Genomic DNA, 24,544 nt, shown 5'->3' with positions numbered 1-24,544 from the left:
AATGACTGTACCAGTACTAGAAGGGAGCATCTGATTGTTCCAAACTGATCAGTAATGATTGATTGGTCGGTGCAAAACATTTTAGAACTAAATCCACCAAATGGCAGTTGTGTGCGCCGTTATATACAAATATGCATGCTTTTGGACTATCAATGAAGGGTTTTGAAAAATTGACCAAAATCGACTAACCCTATTCGCTCTGGATTAAGAACGTCTGCTAAATGACCAAACGTAATTGATCCCTTATCCCATTGATTGTGTACTTACCATATATTGTCACAGCAACACAAAAACATGGTTATTTTTAGTGGTGAGAAAGATTAAAAATGAAATGAAGAAAATGTCACTTCAAGCGCTTGCGCGTTTGACTGTACATTCAAGTTAACACATTTGTTCCGACCATCTCCGACTGTTATCAAAAAGACTGACGTATCCACTATTGTGATGACCATTCTATCAAACAGGATGGACAAACACAGTTCAGTTCTTGTTGCTTTGCTCAAATCACAGCAAACATTCCCGTTGAAGTAAAGATTGTGCTTTTATTATACTAAATTGAATCTATAATATACAAACATTCACAATATTTTGTACAATCACGTTGTGCTTCTCTTGAAGTCGTTTAAGTTATAAATGGCAAGTTTACATTAATTCTCTAGGTATATATTTTTCCCATACAGCATAAAAATAAATCCATACTTGGCTAACACTATTATAAGTTCTAACTATTATAAGTTTTAACTATAATTTACAAATTAACTTATAATAAAATAATCATATCACATGTTGTAAATATGTTTGTATTATTCTCAATATAAACATAAAATACACATGATGGGAAATTACAGTTAAATATCTATAGAGATTTGGCAGAATATATTCACATTTGCTGTCACAATTACAGTCAATATTAAATCCAGTTTGTAGCACTATTATTTTTATTTTATTTTTACGTTTCTACTTCTTTCCATTCACGAATTAAATGTACATGTATGTTGGCTGACATTATCAACATGTAACGCACATGTCAAAGATACTGCACAAAACTCACAACCAAACAGTCAATATTATGTCATACACAATATAACGTTTGCTTTTTAAACACGTTTGTGAAAATAAACACTGTAAACAACGAAGCCACATAGCTACATTAGCGGGGGGTAAGGAATAAGCATCCTCTTCACTGAACTTGTGAGTCCGTCAAAAGAGTCAAAACACCCTGATTTACTATATAATATGCATTTTAAGAGTGGCAGTTGCAATTTATGTCTTTGTGGGCAAACTTTGTGGGCAAAATAGACTTAATAAGAGAAGTTATAACCTATTTCACTCCACAAGAGGCAGCTGGTCCCTGTCAATACACATTAGACAAAAGGTGTAAACGCCTGAACTTCACATTATGCAGCTGACAAAGCTATATCTAACCTGTAAACATGTGATGTTAAGAGCTATGGTTGTGTGTCTATTGTGCTATGAATCCACACTTTTTCAAGGAGAAAGGCAGTGCAGTGCTACCTGTTTACTCTGCTTGGAGTTCCCTGTCCTCGGAATCTGAAGGTCAAAGGTGACATTAAGGGTGCAATCAATACTAGATAATAGTAGTAGCAGTTGTCCTAGTAATAACAGATGTGTAGTGCTCACCTTCCTTCAGGCTGATACAAAGTGACAAACAGGCCTTATGGACAGTTTGGGGGAACTGCAGAAGTGTGAGAGTGACAGGGTGATAGTAGAGAACGAAGGGACAGTTGTGGAATGAGAGAACTTCCTGGTGAATCAGCAGCACTTCTGAGGCAGCTGGGGAGGCTTGTCGGTCAGTCTGGTCGTCTTGGTGCCTGGCGCCATGGGTGGTTCCACGTCTACACGCTCTGACATCTTCACACAGATGATGTCGACCAGGCGCTCGAAGACCTGCCGCACGTTGATGTTCTCCTTGGCGCTGGCTTCGTAGTACTCAAACCCTGCCGTCGAAAAAAACAAAGACACATACAGAGTTTGAAATGACTACCAATAAAGACACTGCTTAAAGCTAAAAGTAAATTATTTAAACCTGATCCATGTTGTAAACATAAATAGAATTTGTCATTTCATGAACAACAGATTAATTTAGGGGAACAATAACAACTAAGAATACCCTAACGATATGTATATGTAAAGTAAAGTGACAGTTGGGTGAGATGGACTGATGGCTGCTGTTGAGATTTGCTCACTAGCAACACAAGTACAGTAATCACCATCATCTACTGCAGTTATATAGTCTTGTATTTAGACACTTATGGGCTCACCTAATTGCTCGGACAGATGTTTGCCCTTCTCAGGGGGCACCACCCTCTCCTCATCCATGTCACACTTGTTGCCCACCATGATCACCTGAGCATTATCCCAGGAGTAGGTTTTGATCTGAGTGGCCCTGAAAACACACACACACGCAGACACACACACACAACATGATCTATCACGTCTTGGAGATCAATTACTTATATAACAGTCATAGTCAGTCAAATCTGTGCAGGAGCTGAACCCACAACAGTTCATGTGGAGCATGCTGCATGAATAAATGTTCCCTCAAACGTAACCATCTGGAGCACAGAAGGGTTGCATCTCACTGCTTTCTAAATATACTCCTTTCTTCATCTCTTTGCTTTCCCCGCCACTGCTCTGACAAGACATGACAGGGAGAAAGACGAATGGACGACATCTATCTGGGCCTTTTATCTGGGGACAATAAGAAAGGCGGCCATTAGAAACCACCTCCTTTTCCTGTGGAGCAGAGCCCTTACCAGTCCTGCACAGCGTTGAAGGACTCCTCGTTGGTGATGTCATACATGAGGATGAAGCCCATGGCTCCACGGTAGTAAGCAGTGGTGATAGTCCTGTACCTCTCCTGCCCTGCAGTATCCTAGAGACAAGAAACACACACACATTAGCACCACTTGCCAAATTGACACATAATCCAACACACACCAATCAGGGCAACAGAACCCTCCCCTTTAACACTCCAAAAGAAAGAGACAAGAAAAACACACTTTTCTGACACTATTTCCATGGACATTTACGTTTTTCCTGACTGCGTAATGTAAGCTACAGGAATTGTGATGAACCAAATGCTGTGGGACAGAGAAATCTAGCCAAGTGCAGCATTTGGCCTGGGATTAGAGGATCTAGATGGTAACTGTCAAGGAAGAAAAAAAGCAGGGATGGAAAGCTACACCAGCAGGCTTATCTTCTGTCTTTCCACATTAGCTTCATTCACTGAGGAACAGTTGCCTTGGCAAAACGACACCGGAGCTCCCATCTGTGAACTACCAGGACAAATCAGAAAGATCGACACCTTCTCCCCCCACCCGACGGCACATGCGGGCACGCGAAGAAGCCGCAGCTTCACGCTGACAATCAAAACAGGAAACGCATGCACACCTCGCCGCTCCCATTCCACACTTATCATTTAATTATAGATTAAGCTGTGGTGTCTCCACTGAGGAAGATCAGCAGCCAAGCTGGGAAAGCGTCGCAGGAGATTCAGATCGTTTGTGACATCTTACTTCCAGCATCCTATCTACTGCACAGCTTTTCTGAATGGAAGAGTCTTTGTGCAGACCTATCACAGGATATGGTCCACCGAACAGAAATACAAACACTGATGCAAATGCTTTGTACAGCCTTTTGACATGCATATGTTATATGGCTGGCTGTGAAGAGGGCTGTATCTCCCTATTTAGAAGCGTCATGTTCATTGTACTCTGATGACATGATGTCACTGTTTATCTGTGTCTGTGTTTTCATGAAGTACATGTTCACTGGCAGAATGCAGGACACAGTGTAGCACTTTGTTAAAGTCCAATTAATTATGGCTATACATGCAACGTGCAATATAGATAGCTGTGCGAGCATTCGACTCACAGCAATCCACTCCTATCAGAGGACTGGTGCAGTGTCCACACAAAAAGATGAGCGTTCCGAACTTTCACAATAAATTATGAGTTAGGGAGGGAAAAGGGGAGGGATGGGTGTAGTTTAGTGGTTAGAGCTTTAACAGATCAGGAGGTAGCAGGTTCAAATCCCCCTCTGCATGTTTGACTATGTTACTCAGAGTACAGGTGAAAACAACATGCACCTGCCTGTTTTCAAAGTCAGGATATAACCAAGGCATGGATGCAGTCTTGTAGCTTCACTCAATTGCTAACATTCACAGCTCTCCATCTCTTTTGAAATGTGCTTCCATGTTTGTTTTTATGTGTGTATGAGAGTGTGTGCGTGTTTCTTTGTGATCTATATCTATGTCACTACCATGTGTTCAGGCAGGATCAATAGGCCCTGATTATCCCTCTCTCATCACAAACTGCAATTAGCTCTGGTCGCTCTGTCTACCTACCCCACTTTGCCCCCCTCCCTACCCAGCAGGCTCCTGTGTTCTACCCCTTCACCCCAGGGGGCGCCACTTAAATTGCCTCGGAGGACATCGCTGTTGAGGAGTGCGGTGTGAAGAGCTGCTGCCATGACAACCATCATCGCCGATGATGCAAGCTCGCCAGAAGCTTCTGTCTCCTTTTCTCCCCCTCAGAGCAAATTGCTCCCTACATTAGCGCGTTATTCAGATCCAAAAGACAGGAGGATGTCAACATGTGTTTTGGCTCTGCATTCTGTGTGTGTGTGCGTTTGTATTGTACATGATTGTTTGTGGTACTGTATATATTTACATTGTACATGATTGTTTGTGGTACTGTATATATTTACATAACCATCCTCAGTTTAACATGATGATAGAGTACTTATGCCCAGATGCAAACAACTGGAAAGCAAAATCATCTGTACAATAGAGCACAACCCAACCTCCAGTGTGGCGTGCCACTCTAATACAGAGGAGAGAGGACCAAGACTGGACTCACCCATATCTGCAGCTTCACCCTCTTCTCATTCCTGTAGACCGTTTTGACTTTAAAATCGATCCCCACCGTGCTCACAAATGAGTTGCTGAAGGAGTCGTCGGCGTAGCGGAACAGGAAGCTGGTCTTACCGACACTGCTGTTGCCAATGATGAGGAGCTTGAACATGTAGTCAAAGTTCTGGTCTGAGCCGTCTCTCTGGCCGAAGCGCTGGTCTGCTTTCGCCATCTGGGGACCAGTGATGATATGTGGCAGACTGATGAGTCAGAGACAGGCTTGGAAGAATTTGTGATTATGTCACTGAAGCATCTGTGCAATATTGATTCACTATCTGGAAGAAAGCAGTATTCTGTGGAAAATGTAATAATCAATTTTGTTAATTTAATTTTCTACTGAATACTGCCATGAGCTCTGCCATGAGCTGTTAATGGATGGACAGGGAAGCAGTACCAAATCCATGTTTGAAAAGACTGACAGACACCACAAAAACATGGACACAGTACAGCCATTTTCCGAGTTTATTGACATAATGTGTGTTTATGACATAAGCTATTCAGGTCAATCATAATTATGTTCACGGTTAAACGATTTGCTCTCCTTTTTTCTATGAATAGGTTAGATACAGTATGTTATCAGACAACAATCAGAATGCACGTATAAAATCGTTTTACGACCTGGTGCAAGCCTCTTTTTCAATGTGTGGGAATCCGATGCAAATAATTCTAGCAAACAGGTTTGCAACTCAGGTGTGCTTCTTATTCAAAATTGGTTATTTTTCTTACATTCAGTAGAGTGATTTTTTTGGGGAGAAATAAATATCTGTGTAGAAATGTCTGAATAATAAAACAGTTGTCAAGCCTACCATTATTCAATTGGCTACAGTCGTTATGCCTGAGGTAGCCTACAGTTGTATTCAAGCGTTCCGGTTGTTGCGCGTATGTCATGATTGTTTATTCATTCATTTTATTTTCATGGGGACGTGAATGAAATCTTACCTCAAATAGGCTATTGGTGTTTTCCTCGCCCGTCGTTTTCAACTCGATGATTTAGCAAGCAGAGTGCGCTGAGCGTAATATTCTACTTGATGAAGAGATCTCGCTATCGGTTGTCTTGGTTATGAGGCAGCTGCTGTTCCGCGACCAAAACGCTTAATGATGCACCGCAAAATATCTGAACATTTTTTTGGACGCCGGAACGTAAAAATTGCTTTTAAAAAGGTAATTTAATAGATAACTATGTCCTATAGCCAAGTAGACTCTCCTTTAAATTAATCTGCATTGTATACAACCCTTGGCATTGACGGCAATATCCTGCCAGGGGCATACAGTATGGGACTATAATTCTCAAAGGTGTCAGCTGTTTCACCTCCTCCCTCCTAGAAAGGCCCTAAAAATATCTACTGCTGTGAATGAACCAATTTTGTAACCAGACGGTGGCTCTATGTGCATGAGCAGTGGCCGGCCTATCAGATTGCAGAACGCTCATTTTTATCAGTTGAATGACTCACAAGCGGGTCAGTGGCGCTTGTAATCATTTCTTAAGAAAAAATGCAAATATATTAATAGTCTCCGGTCTCTAGGGGTAAATTACACAACTAGATTGCAATACGCTGCACAGCCAACATATGTCTAAAATATGCCACATTAAAATGCCCAAATGGCCAATTTGTGACATTGATCATCCAAAACCTATAGGGTTTAACAAGCACACCCAAATAAACAAAGTACACATTCAAGAGACAACATGACCTCCCACCAACTCTGTATTTCACATTCGACCATTTCTATCCACTAAGAGAGATGTACATACTCTCCTTGACAAACCAAACTGAGCTTGGACAGTCAATTTAAATCAGGTATTATCAGGGATGTACAGTATATTACACAGAATATGAATGGGATAAAGCCATACTGAACCAAATCTGTTCTGATAGCACCAAGTTTCCATTGAGACCAGTGTCAAAAGTACTACAATATGATGGACAGGGAATAAAGAGCACATTTAGACAAAAACAGTTTGGGGATTAATTTCCATTCATAATTTTGACCGTATAACTTAAAAGGATGATAAAGTATATTTAAGTCTGCGATGGCCCACCAGTCCTCGACAAGGGGATCACACGGGCTACAGTTTCAGAAGAAAAAACCCACTGTGCAAGCATTCCTTAGTGATTTCTTACGCCACGGCATATTGGTGCAATTTTACAGTCCTGATTCCCATCTTGACCTAGGAGTTACCCACGACGACCGTAGGACCGATGCCACTCAGCTCCAGCTCAGCTATCACAGACATGTGCCTGAAATCGGCTGGTTTGTGGTTGAAGCTCTCAACCAATTGGAAGGTCTCCTGCCGCTTGGTTGCGTAGAACAGTTGGAGTTGATTGGCCAGACACTGGGCCTGGTGTACGGTCTGAAAGAATATTAGGTTTCAAGTATGTTAGAACCATATAAAAAGTATTCAAATTTATATAGAGAAATATAAATATCACAAAGAGATATATAAGCAATACAAAATCATTAAAAATAGGTATAGATTAGTAGTAAAGTTCTGACAACTGAAAAGGCCACAGGTTCAAATCTCCCAAATGTACATGGCTTTAGATAAGTGTCTGCTAAATTCAAATGTTCTAATTTTACATGAGTGAAAAGGCCTAGACAGCCTCTACAGACAGATTTTTTTCGGAAAGACTTACGATGAACTTGGGGTCCATCTCTGCCGTCATGAGCACTATGCCCTTGTCTTTCTGCAGATCTGGGTAGTGGTAGAGAATCAGTTGACTGGGAGCGTTCTCACCCATGGTCTGGGGGAGGGAGGTCAACAAAACTAGAGTGAGTTAACACTCACAAGAGCAGTTGAACATTATTGTCCTCTCTGATAAGGTTTGGTTAGGCAAGTCTAGATGTAATTACATAGTATCGATATGAAGAACTATGATGTACAAGATTACAACAAGAGTACCTGGCACCCAACATGTTATGTCATAGTGCTGGTGTACATAAACACTTTGTGAGTAAACTGTACATTCTGTTGAAGTTGTCAGGTATCTACAATATTTTTGGAAGCTAGAGGGCTGTATGATTACCTGGACATTGATCAATGATGTGAAATGGAACTGATATCCAGACCACTGTCCCAGGAAAAACTCATAACCCTCCTTCTGGGGCAACGCATACAGGAACTGCACACAGGGACAATAAGCTGCTTAACAACCAGCTTTTTCAGAATGATCAAAGCTTTTTTGTTTGTTTGATATTTCATTATTTTGCTTATGAACATGTCGTCAAATAACACTCCTGTGAAAATGTTGAGTGACAGAATTCCAACTACACAAGCCAGCCTCAAAGAGGAAACCGTGTCATTGCAAGAGATGGATTTATTGAATTCATTGACACAACACTTAATGGTTGCGTTTTTCAAAAGAACAGATACTTCTGCATTTAAATACTCTTGGCCAATAAAGAAGATTACTGATGTTGAGGAACGACCCTTACCGTCGGGCATGTCTTGGCTCTGTTGAACATCAACTCAAAAATCTCATCCTTAAACACAAACAAAACAAATGACGTACTTGACCTCGGAAGAGCATTAGATTAATGTATTTGAAATTAACACAATGATAATGATATGGAAATAATTATAGCTTGTTATGATATAGAGTACATTATGACATGAAGTATATTACATTAAGAAAACTTACTGGTATGACAGCACTAATCGTGTCCTTTGTGGCATGATATCGCATCCAGATCTAGAAGGACAATACAAAATGGAGCACATTTATGGCACAGCTGTGATAGAAAACAAACAATTTAATATTTTTATGATTGATGTGAAATATTTTGTCAAAACAAGCAAGTGCACATACCTCACCAATCTCATCGCCTGAGTTATCCTTGATCAGCTCTAGATTTATGATGGAACCAAGGCTCTAGTGAGAAAAATATATCATAAATGTCATAAAAAGGGGATGATTTATCGATGTTTCCCTACAGTGGCTTGGTTGTAAAGCAAAGCAGAGAATGAATGAATCATTCTGAAAAATGTGGTTGGTGGATGAGAGACCATGATCTTGGAAGATAAAAGGAATCTGACCTAAGAACAACACAAGTTACCTTGTCTTTGGTGAATCCAGAGCCAGCTGGTTGCTTGTCACGTTTTTCCAGCTGTAAATAAGACATTTAGGGATTTATTTTAATGTAAAACTTTAACAAATTCTCTTCTCAAGTGAGCAAACTGTAAGGCATCTCATCCAACAAGCCTCGTTCATTTACCCAGTGCTCACGTGCTATTTTTACACATTTTTAGTATTATACTGCAGCGATACCTCGTCCTCCATGAGTTTTATGAACTCTGCTTGTTTGGAGTGTCCAAGTGGCTCTTTCCTGACTTCATCTCTTTTTTGTAGCCGAGTTTTGAACTCCTGGGGTTTGGCACTGAAAACGAAAGGTTAAATTAAGCCAGTGTTACCCAGTCGCATTCATTACACCGACAGGAAACCGACGACCATCAGAATACATTATGATGCAGTTTACCCTCGGGAACTACATTGTTACATGAAGGCTACACCCATGTTCCAAAATTGCTACCTAAGATAACATGCCAACGCTGTAGGCTATTTGGGAGTGACAACAGGAAGATGTAATGTAAGAACAGAGACTCGCTAGATTTAGCTACCCTGTCGCATTCAACCGAGGCAGTTGACTTTGCTCACCGGCGCAGTTTGTTGATCTTTTCCTGATATTTATTGTAATACGGGTTATCCTCCAGGTCTGGTTCTCTCTTCACTGAAAAGGCTCTAAACTGCGAGGGCACCAGCCCTGGAATGAACGGTCTGATTCCCGTCGCCCTGACGGCTAACATCCCACGATACAAACATGACATTTGTACTAAGGCCGCCGCCATGTTTCCACTGCCTTTGTCGCACATCTATAATGTTCCGGGTAGAAGAAAACGACATATATGTTCCGAGGCGAGCCGTAGTGTACCTACACTGCGGTGCAACGAGACAAGGGATGATGTGAGGACTGAAAAGGTGTATAGAATCATCTTCCAACATGACAGCAGTTGAATCAACCAAGTAGATTGAACGGGCCATGTAGACTATAATTTCGATGTTTGTTATGATTTCTTTAATTAATTAATTGCCACCAAAGGAATCTTGCAGTATCTTAATAAGTTATATTGTAGGCCTGACACATGACAATTTACAATGACTCAAAGTCGTTTTGTTTTTGTTTTATTTTGCAATATTCTCATCGTATGGCAAATGGGCGTTCTCCACTGTCACCACTAGAGTGTAGGCCTACCACTGAGTGGCATTGATAATATGAAAGTTGTAAATTATAAACAAATTAGGTGTTTATTTCACAATGATCTCTATAGTAAACAAACAAGTCATTATTTTCAATGTGATATATTAAATTTTCCGTGAAAATTCATCAGGCAAATACTTTTTTCTGACCACATCCAGTATTTACAACAGATAGCCTACATGCATAGGCCTTCATTTCCTTAATTAAAATGTATTATTAACATTTAAATAACAGTGTTTATGTCCCTTTCAATGTTTTTTTTTGTTTGGGGGGGGCATCCAATTTAATGTTAGTTTACTGTAGCCTACATCTTGTCTTTGTGCCATCCACTTGGTGTAATAACGATAAAAGGACTACAGAGGACGCTAAAAGCTCGATTAAACTACTGGGTTACTAAACGGAGTAGTATCGAACCTAGGCAATTCTGGCTCCAGCTAACCGGTGTTGTGCGATCAGATGCACGGCCTTCATGAAAGGCACCCCCTCGCGGGAGCGCTCGCAAAGGATTTTGAAGGATATTATTGAATGTACATAATGCGAGGGGGAAAGCATTTCACATGTCAGGCCTTTTTTCCCATTTGATGTAAATGCCATCGCCATGCACCCCCTGGTAACTCTGACTAGGAAAGTGTCACATGCATGAACCTTACTCTGCTAACTCATAGTAGTCCCCTCAGTGTACAGTAAGAATCATTTGATGCTGGGATATACAAAACAGACATTAGAGGGGGGTGCATTTCATGGCAGGCTTGTATTCCATCTTGCCACAAAATGCACCCCCTGCTAACTCTGACAAGGAAAGTGTCAATAAATGCGTACTCGACAGTGCTCGTGCGGAACTGCAACAGTTGCAATGCTGATGCAGCTGCTGTCATAGACAGCTTTGCAATGACTGCAATATGGGAAGGGAAACTGTCAAAAATTCGGGTGTGCATTGGAAGGTTATGGATATGGTAATTACTTAACCCTCAGTTTAAGAGAAGTGATGGTGCCAAAATTAAGAGGACTTGCATTATTATTATTTTTTCTAAGATCTGCAGTGACATCTGTGGGAGATGGTACCACCATGTGTGCGTGCAGTGAAGAGTGAAGGCCTAGAGTGAATGAAGACTACTCGTGCCTTGATTGCACATAATCCAAAAATGTGTTGACATTTGTTAATTTGTCTGTATTGTATGTACTATACGGTTTGAATTACGAATTTTGAGGATTTTGTGTTGAGAATAACATCTGTTATTTACACAGATGACATTCTTCTTTTGAATAATATAACAAAGAAAGTATAATGTGAGACTGAGACCATTGTCTCCCCTCCGTTTGGTTGCGATATCAAGACGAAATGCTTCACTTTTGGATTCCGAGTGGTTTGCGCGCGCTCACGCAAGGGGGTGTCTCTTATGACAGCTGTGCATCTGATCTCACAACACCGGAAAACATGTTTAACTTCAGGTCTACTGCATGGGTGCGGAGAGAGTTGAGCAGAGACCGGATGGTGGTCGTGACAGTATTTTATGCATTTGGGAGATAACCATCTAAGGAAATATTTGGCGTAAATAAAAAAAAAATGTACACGGTTGTTTACACAATCCCTAAGGAGTCGTGATGGATAAGATACAGTGTATTGGCCAACAGTCGATACGGGGGTGTTTAAACACTCCCCATCATCACCACATTTCAAGATTTCACCGAGCAAAAAGAACCAAGTGATCTGACATTTTCCTTCGTGCACAGCATACAAAAGGCAGGTTCATGTGACAGGCCTACTGCCTATAGGCTGAGAAAGAGCGTTTGCTAATAGTTTATCGGTTTCTCTATCTGTAAAAAAATATATAACTTATGTTTTACCTATATCATAATCGATAATCTCTAGTTATTTTCAAAAAATTCTAAATCCATTATTTCACAATTCATTCTCCATTTAATTAGGCCTACTGAAAAATCAGGAAAAGTCTAATAAAAAAATAGTACAGGTTTATTTCCTTGAAATGCACATTTAGCCTACATGTCATGTAGCATTAGGCCTATTTTTCAGGACCTTTATATTTCAAATTTCCCGCCGAATTAGGCCTATTTATGTGCATATCAATTTAAAATGTAAATCAATATTTTTTCCCCGCTCTTGCCTTCGTTTAAAAAGGCTAATAATAATGAATTATTTAATAAATAATGGATTTAAGGGCTTATCGAATGAGCAGCTCCTGCAATTGGGCGCTTATCTCCCCTGGCCACATTGAAACCGTGTTCCGCTCCCCATACTAAGCAGAGCACTGGACATGATGTGGAATAATCTAGACCTCACTTCCCAGCTCCAAACAGCACTTCAGTGAATCTAAAACCTCGGACATGGATGACCATCGACAAAATGGCTCCACACATACTCCTTCAACAACATTCAAGCAACGGTAAGAAAATCATGGGCTATGGCCTACTAACAGCTTTTGGAATGTCACGTTATTTTTGGGGGGAGATTTTCTGATAGGCTTTCCATTGATCTGATTATGAGCATAACCAATGTCCTTAGAAAAATCTAAATATTTGTTTCCTATGTCGGAAAGATAAATGAAGGCCCATAAATGTTATCATGTTGGCAGCCATTTATGCCACTAATAAAACGATATGTTTTTTAATATTAAACAATCTATTAGGCCTGTTGGCTGGCTATGACCATATGTGTTACTGTAGCCTAGAAGGATATTTCGACGTAAAACGATGAAGTGCCAAGGGGCTATATTATTGACATTAGCTTGAGGAACGTTATTTTAGCGTCACCACAGTACAGCCTATTTATTTTACATTCATGATAGGCTATCAACAGACATCTTTTGACAACATGTCTGTTAACTGATAGCCTAAACATATTGTCAGATCAGAATTTGTCCACAAAGACGGAATTAATTGTCATAGCTGCAACTAAATAAAACGACTAGGATACAAAAAGAAGACTTAGGCCCTATTTAAAATGTTTATTGGACATAGACCTTTAGGTTAACCAAAGGTATAATCTTTATAACACTTAGCCTATTTTAAAAATGTTCCCAACCCATTTGTTGAAAAGTTGCATAGCACACGAAGACATAGATTGTTTTGAGCTATGAACATGCCTACAAACAACAAAAGGATGCATAATCCAGGGGGAAAAAATACAAAATAACAAATCTACGAACAGTATTGCCTAAATAAATGAGACTGCCCGAACATCTAACTGAAAATATGTAGGGCCTATACAAGTGTATCGGTTTACATTAATGAAATAACTTAACTGGCTACCCTCTAGTTTAGAAAATATTCTGCGGTCTTGGCCGTGTTTAGGGCCTTATGCAGGTTGAAGACGTATCTTAGAGATAAAGGTCTGTTAAAACAAAGGGTCGGTTCGTTCGTTAAACAGACCGACAATGTTGAGGAAGATGATAAACGCCTCCCCAAGACTGCATGATTGTGTTGGCTGATGATAAGTCACGACAGTTAATTTGGCCACTAATCAAGGTCAAGAAGGAATGAAACACGTAGAACTAATTCTGGCGAAGTCCACATAAAAATCATCTGTGTTCACAAAGACCTTCATTGGCTGGATACATGATGGTCTGGAGTCAAGGTTTATGGATTATTAGAAAAATTGGACAGACGCAGAAAATGAATACAATTGAAATCGACACAATCTTTTTCATTTCATTTGTTTAAATATCAACAATTAGATTAGGACGCAGGCGAAATGTGTATTTGTATGAACAATCATGGGGTTTATAGAAGCCCATAAAGATTGTGGCATCATACATTAGGAGCATAACAAGATTTCCATAAAGTGTACAGTTTATCCTAAATTAGTTAACCGCATGCATTGTTTTTCATTATGTGTGTGTTTGTGGGGGGGGTGGTGGTGGTGGTGGGAGGGGGGTGGGGGGTGGCTCATAATATTTAGCTACTGAAAGTAGACAGTGTCACGCCAAGGGGGGCGTGCACTGCAACCCACAGTTCAACACATACAAATAAGATAGCCCAAAGATGTCTTTCTTTTTCAGGTGACAATCTGGAATAGTAGGGTAGCTGTAACACTGGACGAGAGGAATTTGGCTTTATTCGTGTTGTAAACCATTGCTCTTAAAAGTTTACGCAGATAGGCAAATCGAAAACAGCAGATATGATGGACAAACTGAAACCAGAGAAGAGGCCGCGCACTCCGTCGGACGAGAAGGAGTTATCACGGCACGACAGCCCAACTTCCACAATGGGTCGTGTCAGCGCTGAGGGGCTGGCGGGTGAGACACAGGAAAACACGACGGCAGCTTCGGTGGAATCTGCTGCGAGTGAGCGGAAAGGGGAATATGTCCCCGGGGAGCACTGCAACGGGACTGTCATCATTAATGGCGTTACCAAGGAAACGGCTTACCACGCCAGCGACCTAAAAAAGGAAGTGCCGGTTATCGAATTGGCCAGGAGAGGAGGGAGTGCAGATATAAAAGCCAGGGAGCAGACGGCAGACAGCATCCACAAGGTGCAGACCACCGAGCTGTGCAGACCACCGATACCTCTGCCTCTACCGCCCCGGGACCCTCTGAGCGACACTCGAATGGTGCAGTTGAGTCCACCCGCGTTCCCTCTCCCTGCACGAGCGATGCTGTACAGTAATCTTGCGCAACCGCTCGCCACCATGAACAGGTAAGATTTGATCCTTCGATTATTGTGCATCCTTGTTGACACTTTGCTTATGTGTGTGAGTTATTTGTACAAAAGCCAGTTTTCTATTTTTCACAGTTTGTGCAAAGTCCTGGTTTGGATTTAGAATATAGATGCTGCTATTTCACCAATGCTTCTTATTTCTTTGCATTTTTTCATCATGCGGACAAACATTGTGTTGTTATTAATTAATATAAGGCAATTTTGGTGATACTTGAATCTAGACACTCACTAGTGAAAGGAAGCGTGACAGTTAACACAGTGTAGTCTACACTCAGATCATTCGTTTGACATCACTAAGATTGTTTTACATTCAGGATCTCATCTGTCTAGTTGCCAACGCATTTTCTCATCAAACAATCTGTGGCCTATATTCTGCACGTGCACGTGAAAGCAAAATAAGAAACCGTGAATTTCATGGAAATCGAATAATAAAATTCACAAATGTGTTAGACAAAAGCATGTAACCGACTCATCTGTGACAAAATGGTAGCACCTTTCAACGGATTTCTATTTAATTTACTCACCCAATGTTATTCCCTGTGCAGTGGCTACGGTGGCGAACCGGAACAGTACGGCATGTACCCCAGCAACAGGATGAAACGTCGACCTGCTCCATATGAGGTTGAAATCAACGACGGTATGATACATTTATATGTTTTAGACTTTTTTGTATTTATAGTAAGCTAAATCACTCTTTAGATTTAGCCTATTTGGTTCTTAATCAGATTAGCTTAATTTGACAAAAAAGAATGACTTTCCTGTCCATACATCCAACAATAATAGGGAGCAACGTTTCAGAAACCATAAATAGTCCACAAAGGGATAGGTCACAAAAGGAATTAGGTCATTTACATAGGCTACAGAAATGACATTCAAAACATTTCATAGATTTCAAATGGTGCAGTTCATTTAATTATATAGATACTGTATGTAAAAGATCATAGTTGGAAGAGGAGGTGGGCAGAGAAGAAGAGGATTATAGAGGGATAGAAGATCTCATAGAAACAACACATTTGAAACGAATAGCAAGAGACTGTCTGTCTGCCTGTCTGCCAGGAAAACAGTGTTAGGAGAGAAAACCGAAATAACCCATGTTACCACAGCACTGCCTGCAAAATACGCTTGGCTGTTGTCTGGGAGGACCCACCAGATACTGCATTCCTTCAGTTTCATAAGGGAGATATCTGTCGCTGTTCCTACCTTCATAAACATGCTATAAAAGTGCTAATTAATTCAAATCCTTACATATTTAGGCTTTGGCACTAGTACATTTCGAACGCGATTGTTGTAACACAACCAAGATATATGTGAAAATAGTTGAACTGTATGCGCACCGCATGAAATGGAAGACTTGACCTGACCCATGATCCTCCATTTCTCCATCAAGGCTCGCAGCCCAAAATCGTGCGTCGGATCTTCACCAACAGCCGCGAGCGCTGGCGACAGCAGAACGTGAACGGGGCATTCGCCGAGCTCCGCAAGCTCATCCCCACCCACCCTCCGGACAAGAAGCTCAGCAAGAACGAGATCCTCCGATTGGCCATGAAGTACATCAACTTCCTGGCCAAGCTGCTGAGCGACCAGGATGATGTGCTGGGGGGCGTGGACGGCCAGGCGGGGCCCCGGGTCCTCGAGGGCCGGGACGAGATGCTCCAGGGCATGCTGTCCCCCAACTCCAGCTGTGGGAGCCTGCTGGATGGGGACGCCAGTCCGGATAGTTTCACCGAGGACCAGGACTCGTCTGTGGAGACTCACCTGCCCGCCGCAAGAGGCCTCCACAATCCCTCCAGAATACACCTGGAAGGAGGCAACCAGAGATGATCCGCCATTTTGGATCTGAAGGACAAAAGCCGTGGAGAAAAGGGACAAGCAGAGGAAGGCCTGGCTGGACTACTGTTGTGAGCGTGTGGTATTTGGAAGTGGATGGACATCCACAGTTTTGCAAATTCTCTGAGTTTGATTGCTGTTTTGAGGCCAGAGGCGAGATTGTTCTCTGTTGCTTGTCTCTGCTGCTGTTGTAAGTAGCTGATGGATTGTGATTTGTGGAAGTCACATCTGAAAGAACAAAAAAGGATTTCAGAAAATGTTTAAATGGAGATGTGCATAAAGAGAAGATATTATATTTCAAAAAAGGCATGGGGTAAAGTATGGTGCCTTACCATACAACAATATTGTATTATTTAAGGTACACTGCCCTGATTTAAGAACAAACTTTTAGCTCAAATGTAAACTGTTCCGTTTTCTCCTTTGTCACCTCAAATCTTACGTGGTTGTCCATTTGATTCATTGAATGTTGGGACAGAAACAATAATATTTATCAAAAACGATGTTATACCTTCAGAGAGCAGCCGTTAGATAACTGGTAGAAGACCTCCATATGACTGTTTCTGCTGTGAGAGTTAAAGGCATTCGAACATTTGAAAGTGTACAAGGTAATGTGATATTCACAGAGACCGTATGGTTATTAAAATAATAGTATGTATAGTTTAGGAAAATGTTGATATAAAAGGCACATACACAATAATATTTGTCTGTTTAGACATTAAGTGAGAGTTGCTTGAAATAGAAAAGGTACAAGTATTCTACCCAATGTGTACATACACGACAGACCTGTAAATCTCAAATGGAACAAACGTCAATTTTGTACTTCTTTTCTCGACGTGTGACTAAGGTACATAGATTACTATCTTTTCTTCTTTTATTGTTTCCTCATCTCTAGATTCTAGAATTATATTAAATTGTATTAATCAAGTAAGTGTTTTATCACTGTATGAACACAATGGAATTCTGCTTCCTCAGCAGAATATTGAGTAACCACAATTGGTACCTTTAATTCTTGTATGTCATCAAAGACATTTTATTATTTTATTGTGCTGATTGGTAGATAAATCTTTGTTTTGGTGATGAATATATCTATAAATACACGCAGCATTATATCACAGATTTTTTAAATAAAATCACGAAATAAAAATAATGAAAACTATTTATGACAAACCTGTCTATTCCATTTTGTAGATTTGTACACTACCAATGATCCATGCTTTTGTATATGTCATTTTGTGCAGGACTGCTGTATAGTTTAAGTAATGCATGAATAATAATGTGATAACTTTAATACTAATCTACAATTACAGCAGCAATAAAACAGCAAATTGGCACACAGCACATTATAGCACATTTTCCACCATCTTAAAACCCCTTTCACCTTCATAATCCACCGTCATGAGTTAAGGTATACTGTATATGTCAGAACAGATGAGATGCTCAGAACCCACATAACCTCCCTCTTCCCATGAACAGGACATTGGTGCGACACCCACCCTAATTTGTGATGAATCACATATTAGGGTGTTGCACCACTATTCATCACATGTTGCACCAATGACCCGTTCATGGTGGGAAAATGAAGGTTGAGTGGGTTATGTGGGTACACAGGGGACTGGTTGGTCACTATTATCTTTCCATTTTGATTTGAAGTGGTAATGGCTGATAACAATCTAAGCTAATCAAAAGGCCATTGGAGAGGTGGTAGATCCCAGTGGAAGAGACGGTTCATTTCCAATTCCCAGGACAGTCACGATGCTCTCTGTCTGTCTGTCTGTCTGTCTGTCTGTCTGTCTGTCTGTCTGTCTGTCTGTCTGTCTGTCTGTCTGTCTGTCTGTCTGTCTGTCTGTCTGTCTCACATACACACACGCAATAGGCCAACATACACACATTCAGCGTATTTGTATGACCATGCTAAAAACAAATTCGAAAAAGGGGAAGGAGATGTGGCATGCGTTTACATGCACACTAATACGCAGGTTTCTCATGGTCATTACGCACTCACTGTCTGGTGCAACAGGGGTACTAACTGGAAGCATTAGGTGAGTGGTGTTTAATATCTTACCTCCCCCAACCACTTGAGGGACTCCGGATAGATCGGGAAGTGACAAACTCTAAACGGCGTTTAAGATGTCTGTGTATCGGAATATCGCCAGTTAGATAATCGAGAGTTACAGTAGGGCGGCCTTTATAAGATCCACTCATTTACGACCCACGACGATAAATGTATTGCATAACACACATTATTTGACCAACAACACGTAATATGACAAAAAAGAAATGTAGGCTAATGTAGCCTAATTGATAGGTTACCCCCAAATCTTATTTATCTGACTGAATACAATAAGATGCAATGTAGATATTACTGTGTCTTGCATTCAACTCAATTAAACAGGCAGGCGTAAAGAGTTCAGGTTCACCCAACCCACGTCGATCTACACTTGTATCATCGTGGCGACCACTCAAGCGTACCGAGTTCTTTTTCCGCTGCGAGTTCCCACTTGAAAGAATAGGATTCAATCAGGAAGAAGAAAGCGCAGTGCAACCGCGGTGTGACACGGCCTTGTCTCTTTTTAATTAACTCCAGCATCAATCTCCCATTTTCCCATAAGAAGAGCCTGGGAGGTTAGTGGGTAAGATAGATCTCCGAGGAGAGCCCTTTGACAGAGGCTCAGCGTTACAGGCAGATAACAAAACGCGCCCTTATGGACGGAGATAACTAGGGGGCGGAGAGCGAATTCAATTAAGGAGCCCCTCCCCTTCTCTCTATCCTCGTCTCTCTGTGGTGACACGATGGCCCATTGGGGAGTTGCGTGGCTCCAGAGAACATGGGATTGGGGAGGTTCTCAGTGGGCAGAGAGACAGTGGGGAGAGAGATCACTAGTGGATCTCAGGACTGCTATCTGGCCCCTCCATCAGAGTAGCCTACTCCCCTGAGGCGTATGTGAGTCTGTGTGTGTGTTGGGGGGTGTGTGCCTGTGTGTGAGAGAGTGTGTGTGTGTCGGCCGAACCCACACTAAATTAGCAAGCTTTTTAAAAACCAGCCCTGCCCCCTCATTAACACCGAAGCCAACTTCTTCTCTCACGTCGGCTGTTCCTCTCACATAAACACTGTCTCTCTCTTTCTCACCCCGTAAACACCTTCTCTGTCTCTGTCTCTGTCTCACACACACACACACACACACACTCGTTCCCCCTCAAACACACAGAAAAGCGGTCCCAAGAGTCCAGAGGGGGCGTGCTCCATGCCCTCAGCCAGCCCGAGCCCCCCTACCCTTCCCTGTTACCCTCTCCTCTCTATCTGGTCTTCCAATCAAGCCTGTTCAGCCCCCCCCCCCCCCTCTCCTCTGCCCCCCGCCTCAGAAGCCCTCTCTGAAGCTAGTCGGCTGATGTATCGCTCAATGAGCCACAGTGCTACTGAGGACCACTTTTCCCCAGTTCTGCTTAGTCAGTCGTGTACAATGGCAGATATATCCCACAGTCTGAAAAATGAGACACTATAATGGTTTATAATTATTACACGCATCTCTATCTTTATCCCAGCTAATATGCTGACAAGCGAATAACATCACCAGCATTCAATAGATGACTCTTTAACTCAGGTCTGCAGTGACTTATTTGGAGATCTGTCCTGAGACTGACCCCCTAACCCAGTGTCATGAAGCACACATTTAACACGTTTATTTTGCCATCCAAGTCCTAGAACAATATGTTGACAACTGTAATCTGGTATTTAATAAATAGTTATTAGGGTTTCTGTACTTTATTGATGTGATTATATAAATGCTTTAAACACACTGCCTGAAGGTGGAAGAGCAATATAAGTTATATAAGCTTGCATGCATGGTCTATGAATGTGAATCAATTTGAGTGTTTCCAGGGAACAGCTGAAAACCTGGGAGAAGCTACACCTTTCTATGGAATCTTGATTTGTTTGAGGAAGCATGGTTAACTATTAACTCTATTAACTACCATTTCGGTCAGGAGGTAGAACAGGACTAACACTGCATTTAGTTGGGACACTTCATGTGCAAAGCAGATCACCGAGGTATTGTTGGTTTCTAGTTCATCATTTTGACCCTCTTGGATGTTCGAACATAGACTGGACTTCCTCTGAGATCTAAACCATGGGGAGAGTGAACTCTGTTTGGTTTCTCATGCTGACCCTTGGTGTGGTGACTGCCCAGACAGGTAGGTTTTGCAATGGACTTATTATTGTAAAGAAACCTCACTGCCTCCGATGTATTCTTCAGCACCGTTTCCTGTTTACATTGTGAATGGTTGAATGACAGTATGGGGGAGGGATCAGGACTTTTTTATTTTTGAAGTCTCACCTTCAATTCTATCTTTGCTCGATGGCTTTGGCATTTTCGATTAAGTCTGAGCGCAGGCTATTTCACCTTTGAAACACAGCATGCGCTCCTTTTAGAGGTGAAGCTGGTCCACAGCTTCTTAATCCTATATCTGTACAGCGCTTCCAGCTGGAGGAAAAACCCAAAACACAACAGCCATGCTAGTAATACCATCCACAGAGAGAACAACAATCACTGAGTACATAGACCAGGAAATTGGCAAAGGATAGGATGTGGGATAGTCTGCTGAGTGGAAGAATGGTTGATCGTCATGTACTGTGGGTGTGGTTGCTGTACCAATGGTCTCTCCTCCATCCTGACGCTGAGCTGAGGGGCGGGCACTGCCACAGTGGCTGACGGGCTTCATCGCCGTGGCTTGCTTCCTCTTCCTCGTTTTCGTGACGTTCCTCGTCAACAAGGCCTGGTGTGACCACAGGTAGGAGAGGATGGGATCTTATTTTCTTCCTTCCTTCCTCTGCTCTGAGACCTGTTTAGGAACAGCTCATCAAAGATTACCTGAAGGACTGAAGGCAGTTTGCATTAAGATTATTCAGATGAAGCAAGCTTCTCACTGTATGCCATAGGCTCACCGGCAAACAGCATTTTTCAAGGACCTAGATAAGGAAATACTTTAGTGTTTTGAAAGGGGAAAAAAAGGCCTGAATTATGAATTATTCAAGAAGATGAGAGGATAAAACTAGTGTTAAAATAAATTACTTTCTGCTTTTTTAATGTTCTGTCCATACGTTGGTAGGAAATTCTACCTAGATACTCAAATAATCATGTCTCACTTAATACATTTAGCTGTAAACTGGCTAATGAAGAAAATAACTCCTTCTGAATCAGTAGGTTTTACACTGTGCTGTATTGCTGCTGTGTGAAGGCAAATATGCTGATGAAATAACTGTCACTTACTTGACCTGTGAAGCAAAGAGTTGAGAGTGGAGCCGGTGATGGTAGAAGACCACGCAACTACGAACGGAGCGACCTATGACACCTCTCTCAACGTGCTCAGGTAAGCTAAGCTGCCAGTCCTGTCTGGAATTAATGAATATCCTGATCAGATAGAATGGGGTAGCCATTACTGTACAACCTGATAATATACTTAATTACAACCTTATATTAAAAGATAGTGCACTATAATACAACTACTGTTTTGGTTTGACCATATTATTATTTATTAAGACCAATATAGTTTACGACTGTGCTTATCTGTACCCTTTCATTTTGTAATCACAGTGTGTGTGTGTGTTTGTGTGCGTAACAGGAGTGCTGATCACGAGAGCGAGAGCGTCTATGACAACTTGGCTTTCGATCACAGTGAAGACAAAGTCACTGTCATGTGACTGACGTGGACCAATCCAGTTCATTCCTTTGCTATTTGGTTTTCGGCCAACCTCTCTTTCACAACACAAAAAGATAGGACAACAGAATGCACCGGCTTACAACTGCATCTCCTCACTCCACACTTTTAACAACGCTACTTGAAGGTGATAGGACACATCATTTAAGTAAGATACAGAAATAATTGCATGATCTGTTTAAAAATCTCAAACTGCCTAAAGAAAATGCATAAGAAGTGTATACAGTTGACCCCATCAAGTGTACAACCAGTGTGTTGGTGTATAGGAAGACTGGTCTTTGTTATTCACATTTAATGTGTAATCCTGTCAACACTCCTGTCCTTCTCTGGTCTAAAGTATCATGTGAGTAATTATTAATCTCACCAAAACATAATTTTTTTCCCAGATGAATCATCACAATAATCATTCAATTATTCACTTCAGACAGCATGCAAATGGCTTGGCAGAACAGAATGACACTGTCTCTCTCTATATATATATATGTCTATATATATAGACATATATATTATATATATCCTTAGGCCAAAGTTAACATGACGGAAATTGTTCTGCAAATGGGTTGTACTTTTTTTAATAAAACATACATTGTTGATCTTAAGACAAATCATGAGAACTGAAATAATAAACGTGTGAAATTAAGCAACGAACACACACATACATAGAGGAGAAGACTTGCATTATTGATCACAGACTATATATTTGCATACCTTTTCCATAGATATAGTCTTTCTATCCATTTTAAATCGGCATTGCTGGTCACAAAGGCTACAAATGTAAGGGTTCTTTGGATTAGAAAATGCTGTGGTACTTTGTTGATCAGTGTTGACAACGTTCAATAACCCAATTCTGCAGCTTGTGTCACTAGCTCCATAAGGATTAAAAACATGAGCATGAAGGCATAAGGATGCAGAGAGAGAGGTATGCAGTAGGGCTTTCAACAGTGGGTGGGTTTCCTTTAAAGGGATCTGGCTTTAAGACGACAGCACTTAGCTTCCACAAAACAATAGTAGTCCTCCACAATCCAGGTCTTCCATACCCCTACACACACACAGGATCAACACGCATACACACACACACACACACACACACACAAACACACACACACACACACACACGCACACGCACACGCACACAAACACACAAACACACAAACACTCAACCATAAACACCATCCACAGATACACCAAACAGATGCAGTTTGAGTGTGCCTTACTCCGTAGCAATAATGGGGAGCTTCCCAGTGCATTGGCGGTCAGTGATGTCACTTCCTGTGAGTGGACGGCTTGCAGTGACACCAGCAACTGACCGTGGCCGAGACAGGATATCCTGTCATTGTTTGGCAAGTGTGAAACACAAACACACACAGAAATGTGTGAATTTAACAAACTAAAGAAAAATCACAGACTGACTTGACAATCTACCTTTAGTACCTCTATAAAGCACAACACGAGATGACATATTCTAATAATAATTCCCATCTTAAAATGTCCACGGGTGACCTTCGCAGGATCCTCCCAATAAACATTCCTTACAGCTCCCATCACAAACCCACAGTACCAGCGCTTGGTGTGTGTGCTGCACACACACACACACACACACACACACACACACACACACACACACAAACACATGCACGTGCACACTACTGCAGGTCCAGATCCTAAGCTGCCTGGTGCCAACTGCACCAGACTCTCATCCTCCAAGTAATCTCCTTTCACAGGACTGGACACTAACTTTGACACATTTTTCCCCCTCAGACAAAGCAACATAGGACATATTTGGCAACTAGTTAGCATCTAATATTGTTAGAGAACACAGAGACACAGAACTGAGAACTTGAATATTTTTCACCATATTCACAGACAAGGAGTTCTTCCTGAGTGTTATCTACATACTCTGAAAGTTCTACCGTGAACCACCTTAGTGGACGTAACAAAGCTGACTGAATAAACATCTTCAGATTGCCATTCCTCTCCCTGCTTTTCTGATGAGTGTTTTCAACTGGCAACCTTTGGCAAAAACCTCCTACAACAAAGCGGAACAACACTGAAAGCTTATGATAAATAACTGCAGTGTGACTTGGTGACAGGTGACATACTGGTAGGGCTGTTTCTAAGTGTATGAAGATTCTGCTGAGT

General features: G+C 41.4%; 4 protein-coding genes across 6 annotated transcripts; 2 read left to right on the top strand and 2 right to left on the bottom strand.

Moving 5' to 3' along the window:
* Positions 1–819: 819 nt before the first annotated feature.
* On the bottom strand, positions 820–6,530 carry rab3b (RAB3B, member RAS oncogene family). The gene is made up of 5 exons (XM_047050361.1): positions 5,876–6,530; positions 4,884–5,108; positions 2,778–2,896; positions 2,283–2,407; positions 820–1,958 (listed from the first exon to the last, which is right to left on the bottom strand). Exons 2-5 carry the CDS (start codon positions 5,106–5,108, stop codon positions 1,774–1,776), a joined length of 654 nt encoding a protein of 217 aa, XP_046906317.1. The 5' UTR covers positions 5,876–6,530; the 3' UTR covers positions 820–1,773.
* Positions 6,531–6,624: 94 nt separating this feature from the next.
* Positions 6,625–9,823, bottom strand: atpaf1 (ATP synthase mitochondrial F1 complex assembly factor 1). The gene is made up of 9 exons (XM_047050359.1): positions 9,592–9,823; positions 9,205–9,313; positions 8,993–9,043; positions 8,746–8,808; positions 8,578–8,628; positions 8,372–8,419; positions 7,963–8,058; positions 7,573–7,680; positions 6,625–7,289 (listed from the first exon to the last, which is right to left on the bottom strand). Exons 1-9 carry the CDS (start codon positions 9,804–9,806, stop codon positions 7,107–7,109), a joined length of 924 nt encoding a protein of 307 aa, XP_046906315.1. The 5' UTR covers positions 9,807–9,823; the 3' UTR covers positions 6,625–7,106.
* Positions 9,824–12,429: 2,606 nt separating this feature from the next.
* On the top strand, positions 12,430–17,849 carry tal1 (T-cell acute lymphocytic leukemia 1). 2 transcript variants are annotated; one of them, XM_047050354.1, is made up of 4 exons: positions 12,430–12,594; positions 14,295–14,845; positions 15,412–15,503; positions 16,254–17,849. In XM_047050354.1, exons 2-4 carry the CDS (start codon positions 14,328–14,330, stop codon positions 16,685–16,687), a joined length of 1,044 nt encoding a protein of 347 aa, XP_046906310.1. In that variant the 5' UTR covers positions 12,430–12,594; positions 14,295–14,327; the 3' UTR covers positions 16,688–17,849. The 2 variants fall into 2 exon arrangements, with proteins under 2 accessions (XP_046906310.1, XP_046906309.1); XM_047050353.1 differs by having other exon boundaries at positions 12,433–12,594; positions 14,209–14,845.
* A 716-nt stretch (positions 17,850–18,565) lies between these two features.
* Positions 18,566–23,732, top strand: pdzk1ip1 (PDZK1 interacting protein 1). 2 transcript variants are annotated; one of them, XM_047050362.1, is made up of 5 exons: positions 18,566–18,732; positions 20,792–20,881; positions 21,370–21,478; positions 21,971–22,057; positions 22,310–23,732. In XM_047050362.1, the coding sequence occupies exons 2-5, from the start codon at positions 20,818–20,820 to the stop codon at positions 22,386–22,388; spliced, it is 339 nt and encodes a 112-aa protein (XP_046906318.1). In that variant the 5' UTR covers positions 18,566–18,732; positions 20,792–20,817; the 3' UTR covers positions 22,389–23,732. The 2 variants fall into 2 exon arrangements, 1 of the variants encoding a protein (XP_046906318.1); XR_006958565.1 differs by lacking the exon at positions 18,566–18,732 and having other exon boundaries at positions 20,085–20,881; positions 21,393–21,478.
* Positions 23,733–24,544: the final 812 nt, after the last annotated feature.

Source organism: Hypomesus transpacificus, unplaced genomic scaffold (genome assembly GCF_021917145.1).
Source record: "Hypomesus transpacificus isolate Combined female unplaced genomic scaffold, fHypTra1 scaffold_107, whole genome shotgun sequence".
Lineage (NCBI taxonomy): Eukaryota > Metazoa > Chordata > Actinopteri > Osmeriformes > Osmeridae > Hypomesus > Hypomesus transpacificus.
The sequence above is the reverse complement of the archived record's forward strand: the minus strand, read 5'-3'. Positions and strand labels throughout refer to the sequence as shown.

Excerpts from the sequence above, each read along its gene's own strand:
- rab3b (XM_047050361.1), bottom strand. The coding sequence starts at position 5,108 with ATGGCGAAAGCAGACCAGCGCTTCGGCCAGAGAGACGGCTCAGACCAG. Across the intron at positions 2,408-2,777 it reads TTCAACGCTGTGCAGGACTG|GGCCACTCAGATCAAAACCT; the intron begins GTAAGGGCTCTG and ends GTGTGTTTTCAG. Across the intron at positions 1,959-2,282 it reads ACATCTGTCCGAGCAATTAG|GGTTTGAGTACTACGAAGCC; the intron begins GTGAGCCCATAA and ends TTTCGACGGCAG.
- atpaf1 (XM_047050359.1), bottom strand. The coding sequence starts at position 9,806 with ATGTGCGACAAAGGCAGTGGAAACATGGCGGCGGCCTTAGTACAAATG. Across the intron at positions 9,314-9,591 it reads AAGATCAACAAACTGCGCCG|TGCCAAACCCCAGGAGTTCA; the intron begins GTGAGCAAAGTC and ends TTTCGTTTTCAG. Across the intron at positions 7,290-7,572 it reads AGATGGACCCCAAGTTCATC|ACCGTACACCAGGCCCAGTG; the intron begins GTAAGTCTTTCC and ends ATATTCTTTCAG.
- tal1 (XM_047050354.1), top strand. The coding sequence starts at position 14,328 with ATGATGGACAAACTGAAACCAGAGAAGAGGCCGCGCACTCCGTCGGAC. Across the intron at positions 14,846-15,411 it reads CCGCTCGCCACCATGAACAG|TGGCTACGGTGGCGAACCGG; the intron begins GTAAGATTTGAT and ends TTCCCTGTGCAG. Across the intron at positions 15,504-16,253 it reads TGAGGTTGAAATCAACGACG|GCTCGCAGCCCAAAATCGTG; the intron begins GTATGATACATT and ends TTCTCCATCAAG.
- pdzk1ip1 (XM_047050362.1), top strand. The coding sequence starts at position 20,818 with ATGGGGAGAGTGAACTCTGTTTGGTTTCTCATGCTGACCCTTGGTGTG. Across the intron at positions 20,882-21,369 it reads TGTGGTGACTGCCCAGACAG|CTGAGGGGCGGGCACTGCCA; the intron begins GTAGGTTTTGCA and ends CCTGACGCTGAG. Across the intron at positions 21,479-21,970 it reads AAGGCCTGGTGTGACCACAG|CAAAGAGTTGAGAGTGGAGC; the intron begins GTAGGAGAGGAT and ends TGACCTGTGAAG.